The sequence below is a fragment of the Pleurodeles waltl genome, chromosome 7, assembly GCF_031143425.1.
Source record: "Pleurodeles waltl isolate 20211129_DDA chromosome 7, aPleWal1.hap1.20221129, whole genome shotgun sequence".
Classification (NCBI taxonomy): Eukaryota; Metazoa; Chordata; class Amphibia; order Caudata; family Salamandridae; genus Pleurodeles; species Pleurodeles waltl.
Window position 1 is genome coordinate 1,032,119,092 of NC_090446.1, and position 18,123 is coordinate 1,032,137,214.

The following is an 18,123-nucleotide window of genomic DNA, read 5'->3' on the forward strand; positions in this document are numbered from 1 at the left end:
TGTAAATTTGCATCGCTTTTGCATCAAGAAATGATGCAAATGCGGCACTAAAAAAGTATAAATCAGGCCCTTCTTGTCCACAGCAAGTATTAACTGGGTTGGTTAGCTCAGCCTTAGCTAGCAAAGTAGCACCGTAAGCTGAAGGGATGAGTGGGTTATTTCCAGGCCAATGGAAAGGGAGGGGCTGATGCCGCCAGGGGTCGATAAAATGTCGGTCACCAAAACTAACAAAAGATGGTTGTGCACTAACAAATGTTCCGTGTTATATTAGTAGTTATATTTTCTTAAAATTTGGTCAGTGGTGCTGGAACAATTTTCCAAGTGATGGTGCTGCCATCAATGTTATGTCAGTTGTAGGGATTGTGAAAAATCCAAGCATCACACTAAGGGCAAGTTTAACAAATGAGCCATGCACATTCAGCAGGAGGGTGGTAAGGTTGAGGTGTATAGCTTGTGGTTTCTTTTGGCTCACACTGTCATATAATATATATATATATATATCATCACTAAGCCATGGAGTTGTAGCACACAGTTATTTAAAGACAGCACATTTTCCTTTGAAATAGCCACTAAATTTGCTCAAACATGCAGTTTTACTAATAAAAGTACATAGCACGCAAACGATAATGTGTGGTAATCAGATTTCATAAATAAATGTCATATGCCCATCATTAAATGAACTGCCTTGATTTCTTTTGATCTTATGAGGTTTCCTAACTGCTGGTATATGTTGAATAATGTATACAGGTATTCAAATGTTGTGTTAAATTGGCATCGTACGGCCTTTTCTTTCACACTCCCTGTACCAGAGCACCGAGAAAGATTGGCACAAAGTTTACTTCCCCAAATGCTCTCACTTAGCAGTCAGAGAAAGAAAGGTAAAAAACAATCTCATGTTAAAAAAATATGCAGCAATGTGACAAAGCCTGTCATTTGACCTCTGATTTTGAACGCACAGCAGATGGGAGATTATAAAAACAAAATGTAAAGGCATCTTTATTGGCATCTTCGTTGCTCATTCACCTTCTGAAATACAGAATGGTTATGTTGGATGTGCTGCACCACCCTTACTCTCAGTGCCTATGAAGCTGATTAGAGTGCGCAAAGAAACAGGGCAGTAAGTGATGCACTAGCGCCACCCACTGACCATACGTATATGCTTTTTAAATGGATTGATATAAACATTATCAACAAAAAAAAGCAAAAACAGTTAAATTATCCATAGAGAAGAAACCGAAAAAGAAAAGTGTCACGTAAAAATCGTTATTTTGGTATGTATGAAAACTGCTCACAAGTGTGTAAATAAGAAACTAGCCCGTATTTATACTTTTTTTGCGCCGCATTTGCGTCGTTTTTTGACGCAAAAACGGCGCAAACTTGCAAAATGCCGTTGTATTTTGCAGGTTTGCGCCGTTTTGCGCCAAAAAGCGGCGCAAATGCGGCGCTAAAAAAAGTATAAATACGGTAGATGTTTCTGTACTAAACCAGCTGAATGTAAAGAGGCTCCATGTATGGAGGTCAGGAAGTACTCTCATAGCCCTGTGCGTGTATAAGGCGGACAGGAGCCTGTGGCGTAACAAAGGTCCCCGCAGGACCGCCACTCTCCCCCCAGTGCAGGGGGGTCCCCAAGCTCCAGGGTACCACTCAGTACAAAGCCTGAAAGATTCTGGAGGAGGGCCCCTCATTGTTCTCCTCCCGTCTCGTTACTGGCAGGAGCATGTCTGTGTATGAAAGGCCAGCGGTACAGATCAATTGCTTGGATTCTTATGTTAGTTGAGGCTTCCCCGTTACACAGGAGACTCTCCCTCGTGATGCCGTTACCCACGCTGCAAATCTCAAGGAGAGGGGTTGGGGGGTGCGGAGTGTGGACTGGGAGGGGGCGTGGGCTGGGAGGTAATAAAAAATATTTGAAGAAATAAGTTACCTCTTTCTGTCATCGCCACATACCATCACGAGTCTCTTCTGGTGTCCCAGCATTCACTTGGACACCATCGCAGGCTCCCCAGCAATTTGGTCCAGACACAGCCTTGGTGTCTGTGCAGTTTCTCCATCCTGCCTATTAAACATAACCGGTCTGGAGAAACCTAAGTGTGCATGTGTGTTTGGTCTGTCTCAGACGGCCGGCCAAACACACATGCGCAATTGGTGCACTCTCTCCTCCTCACCCCTCCCATGGCCCAGCCCCGCCCTTCCCTGCACTGCTGTGCCTGAAGCAGAAAAATAAAACGATAGAAAACTATCAATTAATTTTTCTGCTTCTGGCACAGCCAGTGGGGCAGTGCTCCTTTGCCATAGCAAAGGATCCGCCCCTGGATTAAAGATCTGTTCTCAGACAATGGCACAGCAAGGAATACTCACAATTTCCACGTACGCGAGTCTGACTGCAGTCGACGTGCTCTAACTGCCAGGCCTGAACAGACCAGTCAGTAATGGTCAGTGCCACCCCCAGTCTAGGCTTCATGGTTAGTGTGGGGTAGGGAGGTGAAGCTGGATCCGGGGAAGTTGTTAAAGCAGTACCTTGCTCAGTGCTGACAAAGGACTAAAGAAGATGCTTATTTGTGCCAAACTGTGGTCAGCCGTCTCAAAATTTCAATTTAGGAAGTGCATCACAGGGTAATAAGTTGATTTTCCCACACTCAAAAATGTGGTTAAGGCAGCCAGGATTTGAACTCGCAGCTTACGTCTTCGCAAGTTAACCCCATAGAGTACAGATTCCATGGTAGACCTGGGTACACAGAAATGTATTAAACAAGAAACACTGCATGGTGGTGTACAGAGTAAAAATAGGTTATCTGATGGTGCACATAAAGTCTAATCAAACTAACTTATCTTCTCTGTCTTGCAGAAAAAAACAGTTGACTATTACAGACGACAGGTAAGTGCTAAAGAATGGTCATACATTTGTGCCAGTTTATGTGACATGACATGCAACATGCATCACACAAATTAAATGTAGCAACATGGAAAAGAAACGTGTATTCTTAAGGGCCCAGGGATAGTCGCCTAAACAGTCTCCTCACAAACAAGGCTCCCATTTTAACTCATATTGAGCTATTTTTTACTGTCTAAACTGAACTGTAAAAATCTTGTCAGACTTGGGTACCATAAAACATCTCTACTGTCCTCGCAAGTACTAGCGACATCCCTTCCCTTCCCCTACATCTGTGTCTCGCTAGTAATTTAATGCACTCTCTTTCTAGGTTTTGCTCACAGGAGCATCAATCAAGTTTATGTCCCCTTTTTTTGTTTCCAGACTTCCTACCCATGTTTCCACGAAATCCCCTTTTATTTGAGAAAGATAAACATAGAGGGTGCGTCTTAACTTATAATATAGTGTACTCGGTGGAGAGAAAGGAACTCTATATGTGAAGGAGGCCGTCTCACTTATCTGTCTCAGTTAATATAGCATCCCATGTTTTTGAGCAACGTGTTTCAGTTTTTCAATGTGCTTTCAGAATTCTATGTTCAATTCTAAATTGTTTCCAGCTACAGAAACCATATTACAAATGATTTTAAATACATGCATTTTTCTCAGTTATTGTTTATGTTTAACACGATTTGTTTACACTAAAGGCACGTTAGTTATTTTGCCTAGTTTTGTCCATCTGGTTTACTTGCAGCCAAACGAGGACACCTTGGAGTGGCGTTCACTGTCTTCTCTGGCGTTTTTTAGGTCTGGGGTTTAACAGCGCAGCTGTCTACACAGACCTCTTGTTTCCAGAATGCTTACTGGGGGGTTTAGCTTCACCTATTTCAACCATGTATTTAACCAGCTTCTTTCAGCCCCTGGCTTGAGGCTTGGTCAATCGTATTTTGGCTTGGTCCAGGGCAGTATAGCTCTCTTGCCTAATACTCTTGACTGCTTCGATGTATCCTTCTGCCTCCGGTAGATCACAGACTGTTTTATATCTACTTCTCTCCGTCTGTCAGCTCCACATTATTAAGGCAGGCGTGAATCCACACTTAGGAATACCTGGCATTTTATGCATTAGCAAATTAACCCCAGATTTATTGGCTTTGCCAGTGCTTGCTAGCTATTATGTTGAGGCCTGTGGAAGCCACCACAAGCATCTGAAAAGTGCTCGATCTTCTTGGGTACTGGTGTACTGTGGTGGCAGAGCTTCATGTGTGGTACGGCAGTGCCACTGATGCTGAGGATTACTATGACTTCAATCACTGAGGGCATCGCTGATGCTCTGCCCCGTCGGTTCTACCGGGCAGCATAGGAGGTCCAACCTCACACACTTCTAAACTCCCATCAGACAACTTTTAAAGGGTAGATTGCCAGAGCATGTCACTAAGGTCTTCAGGCCTTGACAATTGGAACCATCGTGAGAATGAAGGATCCTAATTGTGTTTCTCTTTCTTCCCTAGATTATGTACTGCCAGCATTCCCTCATGCGGTCCACGGTGAAGTCCTCCGTCTCTCTTGGAGGGTAAGTATTTATCAATTATAATTTCACATACAGAGTATGCCCATCAGGTTTGCATACACTAGGTAGCTTGGAGGCAGTACTCACATATGATGAAAGAGGGACATGGTATCATCGAGTGGAGTCAATAAAGCGTTTACAGAATACCTATCTGGTATGTAAATTCTACATGTCACACTGGGGTGAAGGGTTGTGTTCATTTATATGCTATACGGAGGCTTTGGTACATCACAGAGGGGTTACAAAATGTAAATATATAGGAGTACTAGCCACTGTTTTAACTGCATAAGCATTAGGAATAACAGCAAGGCACAAGCAGATGTGGTATTTTACACAAGAGCACTAGGCATATAGATTGAAACAAGAACTAGAAATATTACACAATACTTTAGTACACTTGACAGGCACATATTGTCTTTGTTAAGTTACTTGATATAATTCCTAGATCACAAAGCACCAGCTTTGAAATATATCTTCCCCTCTTGTCATGCAAAACTTTAATTGAAATCAGTTCTTAGGTACATGTAATGAAGTCATGCTAAAGCTAGAGTATGGGGGCGGGATGTGAATAGCTTCCAATGACATATGCAGCTGTGCTCATGGGAGATCTATAAATCACATATTAACACAGGTGCATCTTAACTTCTCTACTGAGACTTTAATCTCCTGGATATATTAGCCAATGACTCCATTCTTTGGGTGAAGGCATAGATCCATACGAAAGTGTTGATATCATGGGCCTTCAACAGTGAGCTGTTGGTCAATGACCAATGCTTTGAACTCTTTTCTGAAGTGTTAGAGATGGGAGGCTACCTTAAGAGCAGATGGGTGTGTGGGAAGGACTGAACTACAGGTTATGCTGCTTGAAATTGCTACACATAAGCAGATCAAGGCAGGTGGAGCGGTATCCAGGTCAGGGTGATGCACCGTAAGATCACAACTAAAATGGCATACCTTCAGGCAGTGACCCCAGTCCATCCACTGCTTGACCCCTCCTACAGGATAGGGAAGCGAGCCTCAATCTGATCTGATTCATTGGGTGTAGAACAAGCAAGCAATCTGTACATGTGACATGTGCCTGTTCTGTTTGTTGTCTTTTGACAGTATACTAAAGTACAGTGAGCAGTATTACGGCCACGACCCCATTATGTCAGGATCCCTCCCGAGCAACCCCTGGATCACCGATGACTGCACGTTCTGGGAGCTCAACGCCAAGCTGTGAGTAAAGTCAAAGAAAAAACTAATTGCTGCATGTCCACAGGAAAGACATCTGCATACAACTCGGCAGCCAGTCATTTTCCTTCACGCGTTCTTATTTCAATATAGTCTCTTCCTTGGATTTTCTCATGTACTTTAACCAGGTGCAGAGGGTTTACTGGAAGTCCTAGATGGACGAATCAATGCCATATTTTCTATATGTTCTAGATATGAGCGTAAGATAAGTTTAGATATACTGAAACTAAATGAAAATTATTCACATAGTTATCTTGAACATCTGACATGGATCTGACTGTTCTGGACCATCTCTGGATTATAAGTGGTCTTTTTTACATGTATGGCTTACCTCCATGCTTACCAGTAAGGCCACACTTCTCTTGTAGCATACCTAAATGCTATGTGATATTTTTGAAGCGACAGTATACCAAGGGAAATGATGTAAATAATTATTTAGGAAAGTAGACTTCCACAGTGCACTAATAATGAAATAATAAGATAAAAACTGAAAATTCTTAAATCTGAAGACGCGTGAATACACAGAGTAAAAAAAATATGGTATAATTAATCTTAACTACTCGTGCACTTCCTCACATCTGGTACTGGGGTACTCATCCACTCTTTAACTACTTAATAAATAAATCAGACCTGGGACACAGACTGCTTTGTTTGTTGCACTGCATACAATGGGGTATCTAATATAAAAGTGCAAGGACTGAGAAATCTAATTTCATAACAATGCGTTTCACTAAAAGCAATTACAGGGACACAGTTTGTTATTTCTTGTTAATTCAACGAAATAGGCAAACATGTACAATATGTGCCCTGGCAGCAAAGCATATCGAAAAAGCTATACATGTGTCAGAAAGGCTCATGAATGCCTCTTCACCACTCATTATGCATAGAGCCATTTTCTCACTACTCAAACGCTATCAACATTTGACAATGGGAACCTAACATTCGTGATCATTTAAAAAGAAAAGCATGGCAGTGGAACTACTGAAATAACCTAGGTTGCAAGAAAAACAATCAGTGTTAAAGCGAATGATTCTGGCTTTAATGTTCAATTTTATGAACACATAGGATGCAGAAGTGCTCTAAGATCACGTGTGCCATATTTCGGAGCAACCTGCATCATTCGCTGCCTCCTGTGGCTGTGACATAGTTTTCGTGACTCATGAATGCAGCGCTGCATGGCACTAGCACTGCGCAAGCCAGGGGGACTGAAAAAAACATAGCAGCGTCACAAGCTTGGGGGATTAAAAGTGGGCATAGGTAGAAGATGCACAAAACGATACAGGATGAACGGAGACATGGCACATATGTTCTCTGCACAATTGTGCATGTGTGTGTTTGCATTACAGCGAGTTTATTTACCTCTTGTCAGTGCTGATTGTCAAAGTGTTTGTACTCTCTTCACTTGCATTTTCAGTTTAACATGGGAAGGGTGCATTCAGGTAAGGACTTTAAAGGAATAAAGAAGTGGTCTGACCAATACAATCAGCATGGGTTAGAGATTTGTATGTGGTGTTTCTCTAACAATTTCTATCGTGGGGTCCATATTGTAGGTGGGAAAGGCACAATGTTGTTGTAGGTTCCTTTCTAGTAGGACAGAGTGGAAAAGAAATGCGTGGGTGTCCATGTCTTTGTCTAGTGGAGTGTGAAATATTCCGGGACAACTTGGTTAGAAGAGGAGCTGAGTTGATCGGTGCTATAATTTGTAAAACCAAAAATAAAGCACTTGTTATCAGGTTCGATCAGCTTCAGTGGATTAGAAGTCTCTACTTTCCATAATAAGGCTTTGGAATCGGTAGTTTACGGAGTTAGTTAGTTTGCATTTAAGTAACTTTGGTGTATAGGAAGCCTGGCTGCTCATTGGAACGAATTCCTGTACCGCCATGCAAAGCTACCTCCTGGTCAGGCAAACACAATTTCTGTTTGAGACCCACTCACATCACTTAGTAGTGCAGAACTGAGATGGACCGCTACTTCAGGGCAAGTGTGCTAAAGTTAGCAGTACCAGCACAACACCTGGATGCCGAAACCACTCAGTAAAGATCCAAGGCTAATTTAGTAAAATTAAAAGGTATTTTACGATTGAAATAAGGCAAAAATGACAAAAATTACATCAGTCACTGCAAAGTTAGAACGTCTGAAAATAACAGTTCCATTTCACATGGCTTCTTTAGTCTGCATGGACAGTGGGTGAAGGTGTCTGAGCGCTACTCATAAGTGGCCACTGGCGGCTTCTGGCCACTCTAGTAGCACAACATGACTCCAAGCTTTAGGTGCCTCTTGCCTTCAGTTAGGCTGGAGGGACTGAATGATAGCCGGTCAGCGTATGAAGTTCACAGCTTGCCAGACTTTACAGAGATTATGTGGAGATATAGCTGACCTACATCTTTATGACAAATAGAGTCTTTCTTGTCTTTCTAAGTCAGCCATACCCCCTACCTCTCACTTGGAAGTTCGGTGTTGATACCAAAGCCCTTGCCTTCCCCTGAAGAGTCATCTTCCTGGATACCACCTCACAGTGAGTGAAAGCTGATGTTATCACTCACCTCCCATTTCCAACAAAGCATTTTCAGAAAGTCCTGTGCCAACTGCTCTGTGTAACATGAAGTCCTTTGGGTGTATGTGGTGTTTTGGGAGTTGCAAGATATCAGTCCACCCTCATCCTTGCTCCAATAAAACACATTGTTCTTGGTTGGGTTGGAGTTGCATTCCCACCCTAAATTCCGTCTCACAGTTCACAACAGTGTGTGACTTATAATAGAAACTGTGATAAATGATTGGTCAGTTTGAAGCTTTCAAAAGGTTACAATAACCATATTCAAAAACTGGGGTGTCCTTGCATAATCCATTTACATTGATTCCCTCTTTTGGAAAACCAAAGCTGACCTTTACCCAGACTGGTTTGGTGACCCGTTGGCCGCTCATGAAGAAACGGACCAGAACTATATTTCTTTCCATGGAGCTGAAAACTGGAGACCCCTTTGACTTCATGCAAGGGTAATCAGCCCTTCTGCGACTCTCTTGTGCAAAAACAGGCAGGTTTGCACTACCTTCGGCTGAGAAACTGAGTGTAATGAACTTGCATGCCAGAATGAAAACACAGATTTCTCAGTGTGTTGACTTAAGCTGGACCAGGTTTCTGAGACTGCAATAGCATCAGGGTCACAGTTTTGAGAGTGGGAAGATACAGAAGTTACATTATTAACTGCAGACCTGTAGTTTTGTAAGACAGCTTTAATGCATGTGTGGAATATGTATTGTTGGATTAAAGAAGTCAATTCTTATGAGGTTAGTTAGGAAAATTGATCGTTGATTGTAATTAGGATAAATAGGTTTAGAAATTGTGGTAATAGGATGTGTTGTAGGATCTGTGGGCAAGTAGTGAGGGGTGTCTTAGAGGTAATGTGTGCTAAGGACTGCTCTAACGTGTTGTGGTTGGTGTGTGTTGGGGTTTTCATTCATAGATATTTCGAGTGAAGTGTAAAGTGGTGGGGTGAAGAGAGCATTTACTTGGAGGAGAGTGCATGGGGAATGTTGAAATCAAAGATTCATTCTTGGTAAGTAGGAGTCAGGTAGACAGTTCACGTAGAATAGAGGTTGCAGATTTATTTAAAAGGTTACTGGATAAGTTACAAGTTACTTGTTAAGGAAACTCCATCAGGAGCAGCATCCTCTCTGCCCAGTCTACTCTCTTTAGCTGTCCAGTCACTCACCAATATTCCATGACATCACACACTGGCTGAGCAGAGCAGAGAACAATGGAGATGTGCACAGAATGCATCACAAGCATAGCAGATTATAAAAGGGAAGAGTGAGGTTATCTGATTTTCTATCATCTAATCCAGGTGATCCACCTTCAGTTGTTGCCCAAACGTTCAATTTGTGGAGTAGAAAAAGGAGATATGCTCCGCTGAGAACTAAGTAGCTGTAATGAAATATGAGGCAAGTGGCTGCATGTCTCACATGAATCATGCCTATAGGTGGCGTAGTCTTTCTATGGAGGGTAAATTTGTTTGCTGGTGTTTTTACTGTTGCTTTTGTAGCTTGTCTAGACCAGACATTGGTAGACAGAGGAAGGTTGTATCAAGGAGTGGTGTCCCTCAAAGGGAGGATTAAGTATTTTCTCATTAAAAGCATTTTGCCCGTGTCAGTGTAGGCATAGCTGTGTTCCAGGGCATTGTCCTGAATACCTTAATTCATGTTGAAATATTTTGGAAGGGGTGTGTGGACGTGAATGGGGACATTGGAAAGCAGAGAGGAGTGACATTGTGGTTTCATAATCAGGCAGACATTCATCCCTATCCAGGTGTAAATGTAATATTAGAAACCAGATCAAACCACGATGTATCCCATAAATTGAATATAAAATCCTACACTAACCATCTGTACTGGTAGATTTTGCATCACGAGTACACTTGATTTCCCCCCTCCCCTAAAGTGGGTCTGAATAGTAAGTGCTGACATACCTAATACCCAGAACATGTTCAGGTATTTCCCAGAATACCAAAGGATCTACTGTTAGTGAAATTCCGCCACTATTTCTAATGGTAGCTGGCTGATTAGTCTCTCTAGATTGTGCCACGTTTGCTGTCAGCTACCTTCTGTCCTTGGCAGAGCAGAGAGTGAGGTAGGAGGAGGTACTAGTAACAAGATAGCAGCCATCAATGGGACTCTGCATTGGTAGATAGCCTTCCATTGAATGTAACCATAAAATAGACTGTCTTTGGCAGATTTACTGTTACTCCAAATCATACTGAAAGTTAGACTATTAAACAGAGTTTACAAGCGCAATCATAAAGCACAGATCTAAGAAATATAATTTTTGTGGATATGTAGGTGGATAAAAACAGTCTGTTTTAAAATGAAACTCTTAAGAGTCAGGAAATTCATAAAGCTTTTTTGTGCCAACACCTACAGGTGAGGAGTTTGTTTCAAGGACTGATTTACAGATAATGCAGGGAAGTCCACTGCAGTTGCCAATACATGTAGGTGAATTACACAGAAGAGTATTTTTCTAATGAAAGGGCGAGAGTATGAGATAGTGAGATAGGTGAGAGAGAGAAGTAGAATGGGGTGAAGAAGTGAGAGTTTGAGAGTGTGAGTACCAGGTAGGGAAAGAGCCTAACAGACAGCGTTATCTAGCGACAGAAAGACACTAAGTGAGTGTGTAATGTTCTATTTTGAGAATTTGTATAGTGCACTGTCACCCCAGAGGGTATCCTGGCACCAAGCAGGGGTGAGGTCAGCCATGCCTACGGCAGAAGGGGAACCATTCTAGCATCCAGGTCTTCAGCTTCTTGCAGACCTCAAGATTCAAGGAGGAGGCTCTGATTGATAACGGCAGTCGCTCCATGCTTTAGGAACAATATAGGTTAAAAGCTCGACCACCATATCTGGTTTTCCATATACGTGGGATATGTTATAGTAGGAGTTTGGTGGAGCAGAGGTGTCTGGGTGGTTTGGGAATTGAGGTGTGGTTATTGATAAATGCTAGGCCAGTGTTGTGTAGTCAGAGAGAATGAGGACTGGACAAGAGAAAAATAGAGGGAGGGAGTGACTGAGATGGAGGTGCAAAGAAAGTATGGAAAAGGAGAAAGAGATAACAATAGTGAAATAGAGAGGGATATGGTGGACAGACAATGGGGAGGGGAGATGAGCAAGAAGATGAAGAGTAGGAGAGAGGCAGGAAAGGAGAAAAGAGTGACGTATAGCTGCAGAGGAATAGGAAGCAAGATAATGGGCACAACTAAAGGAGAAAGGGAGTTAAAGAAATGAGAGGAGAAGAAAGGAAAAGCATGGGAGAAACCCAGGGAGAGAAAGAGAGAGGCACACAAAGAGGTTGAAGTGAGAGTAACGGAGAGAACGAGAGAGAGAGAAAGATGAAGTTTGCTGTAGAAGAGAGAGGAAGGAAGAGGGAGAAAAAGAGAGAGAGCAGGATGGATGAATAGCCAGTTAGAGAGAGAAATAAACAGAAGGATAAACAGAGAAAAATAGAGGTGTAGGAAAGCAGAACGAAGGGGGTGGGGTGATTGAGGGAGAGCAAGACCAACAGGCATATGGAAATAGGAGGAACGCCACCAGTATCTGCTGATGAAACAAGAAGAACAAGAGTACATAATCCACTGGAAAGCCCAAAGGCAGAGTCAGAAACAAGTCTACAAACGCCTAAACAGGAGCTACTCCCTAGTAGGATATTTACTTACTGTGAAAAGGACAAACCAATATATATAACGTTTATTTAAGCTTCAGTGAGAAACAGAAAAGTAACCACAAATGCACACTTTCTCCATGCACAGAACAGGCGCGCGCACGCTCGCACACACACACGTCCTCAGCGTGGGCTATACATGCCCACACACGCTATGATATATACACCAATGGTGCAGACTCTGCTGACACATGGTGAAAACGCACAGCGTGAGCAGCAGTGCAAACTTTGCTCTAGCATAGAGTACAGGTACATCACTCACATTGCATGTGCAACGTCTGGGCAGCTAAGCTCTGTACAACATTGTGAACGGATAACCTAATTCAGAGAAAACTGAGTTTCTCAGGTTGCCTAAAAGAAAGATTTTTTCGGTCTGAGTTGATTCCAGAGATGGCAGGCATGGACACTGAAAGCTTTTCCACTGATATGGCACACAACACTTGGAGTACCACTATGCAGTATGATCCTCAGGAACAAACCACCCTTGAAGAGGTGCATATTTCAAACTGTCTTTAAGGTTCTGTGAATGGGTCCCAAACACAGTTTTATGAGTCAAGGACAAAGCCTTAAATGTTATTCTGTCAGTGATTGGAAGCCAAGGAAGCTATCAAGGGCTGGGAGTGATAATATCTCTTTTCGATGTTAGAATCAGCAGACAGGTTTGAAAGCACCTGGAGAACGTATATCAATTTCTTGGTTGCACTAATGAATATGATGGTAGAGGTTGCCAATTTTTGAGCCAAATAATGGCCCAAACAGTCGAGGCTCCATGTTTTAAAACCAATCAAGGTCACATTTTATGCAAAACTTTAATTTAGTAACTAAACACTGCCACCACCACATTGGTATGGCACTCCATAGACATGGTGGAGTAACAAACATCAGCCAAGGTTTTAACATTATTATATGGGAGAGTGGTAAATTAACCGACCTTAATGACCTGATGTTCAGATAAAACTGTATTGAATGTTTGCTGGCATTTTATTGCAGAGAATCTAGCCCATTTTCGGTAATTCAGGCCTGGGTTTCTGAAAAGATGAACTGGATGAAAGCAAGGTAATTCCTCAGTAAGTGAGTACTTGGAAGTAATGTGAATTCAGTCTGCGTAGTTATGGAATTACATCTGGAGGTCCTACCTAAGATAGTGTAGAGGCCGGACAAGTATGTGAAAATGAACAAGGGACAGACATGGCCCTTGCGGAGCGGGTAACCGGGTGGTGAGAAGACATTGGACCACCACACTAAATATGTGTTTAAAAAATATTAGAACCAGTTCCTGGCCGGATTCAGCAGCTTTCCTCCTCAGCCTTGGATAACAGGGCGAGGTGGTTGAGAGCGCTGCAGTCAGTGACAGGGCCAGCATCATTGAGAGGGCTGCTGAGTCATCGTAGAAGATGCCCGTATTGTGTATTAAAGTCAGGATGGACTATTCCCAGCCCTCTGATTGGTCTAAGACGTGTTTCTCAGTGAGAAAGGATGTGCGGACCGGATTGCAGTTCACCCACAGAGGCTTCACACTGCAATACCAGAGGCAGAGGAACGTTTGAGATAGTCGCTGCAGTTCAGAGGCAATGGTATCACTTGTGCGTTTCTTAATGCATCTGGAATTTGCTGTGGTTGAAAGGAGCAGTTGATGAAATGTGTAATGAAAAGAAGAAACTATCGAATGTACTCAGTGATCAAAGGAGAGGGCGAGGGGTCACCAGGAAGTGCGTTAAATTCAAGTGTTTGATAATAACCTAATTCTGGGCCAATTTCGCTGAATGTAAATAACGTCCATTATGGAAAGTAACGCTATCAGGTCGAGGAAGGTTGTTGAAAGCATCAGAATATTTTCATACCGGTACACGACTGGGCAGGGACGGTGAATGCTTCTTTCAAGAAAACGCTGGTCACAAAGCAGTGCGCCAGTAATGCTCTCAGCCCTCGCGCACACTGAATAGGTAAAGCAGCCAGCAACAAAGAAGGATTCACTCTCAGGCAGAGCAGAGCATGGGGAGCCGCAGCACAAGCTTCACCAGCACAAAAAATAGGTGCAGCACAAACATGTGCAGCTGCTGCGTACTGTGCATTGGAAGCAGGAATAAAGGTTCTGTCACGTAACACAGGCATGGCACGGGAAGCAGCAGTGCAATGTTATCACCCACAGCACAGTACTGGTCGAAACACTGCGATCTTCCATCCCGTGCAGACCGGATGCAGCCGAAGCTTCCCTCGGGGTGAGCTGATACAGCACAGGTGGCGACAGCGCGCGCTTCACCACAACACCGATTAGAAACGGCTTGGTTAGAAGCAGTGCAGTATTCCCTCGCTAACAAAACGTTTACATGACGGGTCGCAGCAGGGCAAGTGATGCGAGCACAAATACAGCAGTGTAACAAACACACAGTCTCTCTCTCTCTCTCTCTCTCTCTCAAGGCATACAGCGCAAGATGCATCATGGGTACCAGCCTTGGAGGCTTCCGTCGCCCAGAGGACTGGCACAGCATGATCATGAGCGGTGTACGTTTCCTTCACCCACAGAACAGGTGCAGCACATGAACCAGAAGTGCAAGCTTCCCTCCTACCAACGCAGAAGGGCACTGACCCAGTACTGGGCAAACCTATGGGCCTAAGGGGCATATTTAAGAGCCCCTAGTGCCAACAGAGAGTCACTTTTCGTGATGCTCCGGTGGCACAATGCCCTGCGCCGTATATACAAGGTGGCGTTAAGCTACTTTTTGTGGCTTAACTGCACCTTGTAAATACGGCCCCTTCACATGCAACACTTTGCATGAAAGGGGCGTGCAATGGGTGTTGCTATGGGGTTGTATGATGGAACCACGCATGCGGCAACCACGCATGCCTGAACAACGCGGTCGGAACAACGATTGCGTTGTTTCCACGCATGCCTTTACCACGCATGCCTTTAAAACGATTTTTCGTTGTAAAGGCATGCCTAGTAATACATGGTTGTCTCATGCCAACTCCCCACCCTAAAAAAAACAAAAGTATCCCCACCCCCCACCTTTGAAAACTACCCCGATCCCCCCACCCACCCTGAGCCCTAAAACTGACCCCCACCCCAAAAATAAAACAACCGAACCCCTAAATACAAAATTAACCTGAACCCCCCACCCTGCCCCTAAAAACCAGACCCCGCCTGCCCTGAATACAAAATTGCCCCCACCCTTGCCCTTAAAAACCCGACCCCCCCACCTGCCCTAAATACAAAATTACCCTGGTCCCCCTCCTATACCCCTAATGACCCGCCGACACCCGCCCTAAATACAAAATTACCCCAACACCCCACCCCACACCTACGAACCCGACCTCCCACATGCCCTGAATACAAAATGACCCCAACCCCCCACTCCCGCCCCAAAAAACCCGACCCCCAACCTGCCCTGAATACAAAACTCCCCAACCCCCCCACCCGGCCCCTAAAAGCCCACCGCCACCCATCCTAAATACAAAATTACTACAAACTCCCTCCCCTAAAACCCTCCTCTGCCCTAAATACAAAATTACACCGACTCTCCATCCCCATCCCTAATAACCTGCCCCCACCTGCCCTAAATACAAAATTACCTACACCCATCCCTAAAAACCCGCCCACACCCTCCCTAAAAATATAATTACTGCAAACCCCAAATACAAAATTACCCTGACCCCCCACCCCGCCCCTAAAAGCCCGACCCCCCCACCAGCCCTAAATACAAAATTGCCCCGACCCCCCGCCCCTAAAAACCCGACCCCCACCCCAATACAAAATTACCCCGACCCCCTCACCCCGCCCCTAAAAACAAAATAACTACCCCACTACCCCCACCCACCCTGAGCCCTAAAACCGGCGCCACCCCAAATAATAAAACTACCCAATCCCTAAAAACAAAATGAACCTGACCCCCCACCCGCCCTAAAAACCATAGTACCGACCCCCCACTCTGCCCCTTAAAAAAAAATAACCTAACCACCCCAACCCCTTCACCCTGCCCCACCCCTAAAAACTACCCCCAACCCTGCCCCACTTACCTGACTGCGTCCTCTTCTGATGGATCTTCCTTTTTCTCTGCCTTAACCACACATGTGCGTTGTTCAGCACATGCGTGGTTAAGACAGAGAAAAAAACCTACATTGTTCAGGCAAGCATCGTTTCGCTTGCGTGAACAGCGCAGGTGTGGTTCCGGATGCATTGTTCTGGATCTGTCCCTTGCTGTGGGCGTGCCACAGCAACACCCATTGTATTTTGATGCTGCCTCAGATTTACGAGTTTTCATAAACCTCACCATGGTGCAACAAGGAGAAATACTTTAATTTCTTCTAGTTCTTTGCTCTTTCTATATGTGCTGCATCTTGCAGCACACATAGAAAGAGCAAATCACCATTTAAGATCGTTTTTGCGCCCCAAGGTGTTCCTTCCTGCACAAATACAATCTCCCCCTCTATGGTGCAAGGATTGCTGCATTGGCGCATGGCAGCAAATTTAGTGCCGGCGCAGGGGGAAACACATTAAATCTGGCCCTTAGTTTTTACTTAGGCTACCTCAGTACCTTTGTAAGTAAAAGAAATGCTCAGGCAAACATCATCCTCTCCCTCCATTGTAAGCACTACTGCTGACACTGCTATCGAAACTTTAAGTGAGCACAGCATGGAGAACCAGCATAAGCACAAATGACTTAAAGAAATAAAACGAACCACATACGCACAATGCTATGGATTGGTTATAACACCAACCATGAAAACTGAAACATGAATTGGGGATTTAAGAATTTGTTGAGGTGCTAAATTCAATCACCTAGCCCACAGTTCCAATAGTAACATCACTGTGGCCTTCGCACTCTGATTACATAGCCTTATGCAGTTTTCCTGGTGGTGAGACTAACATCTAAAACACACAAGTGACTAAAAAAGCCTAAGATGTAAAACTCATCCAGTGACAAACGCTGCTTACAAACCTGAACTCTAAAAACCATAGCATTTCATTTGTGTTCAAGAAGTTGTCCTAACTCCAGGGCACATGACACTCCTGTAACAAAATTGTTCACCATTTTACCACCGATGTCCACTATGGCATGACACACACCAATGAGAAATTGCTGTACAGAGGGCAGGAAGCAGCGACGCGCAACTACGTGATGTGTTTAGTTACTTTAGTCCCTAGCTCTAAGGCTGCAGGAAGCATTGTTCCAAAGCGGTGCCAAAACATGACATTTCCAAAGATTGAAAACATGTATACTATAGCCTTAGAACCCGCCGTAGCAGGCTCTACCGACTATTAAAGGCCCGCTCCCCGCGTTAAATGCCCGAGCCGAAGGCGAGGGCATTTAACAAGGTTGAGGGACTTTAATAGCCGGTAGAGCCCGCTACGGCGGGTTCTAAGGCTATTAGAACATTCTGCCACACAGGGCAGAATGTTCTATTAAAAAAAAAAAAATCACGGAGCCCGAGGGGATTTAAATCCCCTTGGGCTTCGTGAGGCTTTGTTCACAGCTGTTGCTGTGAACAAAGCGAACATTGGAATGTTGGCGCTGCGGGCTTTTGCCGGCCAGTAAAAGCCCGCAGCACTCCATTGTTTTCAATGGAGCCTCCAGCATTCCAATGTTCTAATAAGAGATAAAGCCATGATTCCCTGACGGTCGGCCACTCCCTCGTGAATGCTGTAGTCTAATGTATGAGGCCAAGTTGCAATCTCACGGCCAGAATTTGCTTTTTAAAAGGGTATGTATTTTTTCTACTCGAAAAAGGTCCCTCGATTCTATGGAAGATTTCAAACCTTAATGTTTGTGTCCTTTTCTTTGTATAGATGCCTGTTACGTTGTCAGTCGGGTAAATGGTAACGACATGACCTTAACTGTTCAGCGAATTCTTCAAAATATTAAAAACACACTAAACAAAAAATCTAATTGCGTGATACCGAGACAGCTATGGTAGGCCTTCCTCTCACAAAAATATAAGAATGCATTAAATAAACATTCCTAGACTTTCTGCAATGTGAAAAAATGTGTTGTCGATGTGTTCAGGTACAGCACCGAGGGAGTGTATTTGTGGTTACAGGTTACATAAGTTTCAATTACTTAGGTAACAAACACTACACCCAAACAAGAGCTATTGATGGTTCCAGCTTAGCCTCAGAGTCCTCTCGCATTATCAAATCAAATCAAATGTATTTCCAAAGTGCATAGTTAAATAAAACCATTGCACCGACAAAACATCAAGACAGTAGTAAAATTGATAAAAAGTAAAATGGTGTTAGAATTACAATTGTGCAAG

General features: G+C 43.8%; 1 protein-coding gene across 1 annotated transcript in view; it reads left to right on the forward strand.

Annotated features, from left to right (window-relative positions):
* RGS9 (regulator of G protein signaling 9) overlaps nucleotides 1–18,123 on the forward strand; it is a 707,657-nt gene that overhangs the window by 474,552 nt on the left and 214,982 nt on the right. The window contains exons 10-12 of the mRNA XM_069199876.1: nucleotides 2,846–2,875; nucleotides 4,375–4,436; nucleotides 5,538–5,651. Of these exons, the coding sequence (XP_069055977.1) occupies nucleotides 2,846–2,875; nucleotides 4,375–4,436; nucleotides 5,538–5,651 (206 nt within the window). The remainder of the gene's footprint in view (nucleotides 1–2,845; nucleotides 2,876–4,374; nucleotides 4,437–5,537; nucleotides 5,652–18,123) is intronic.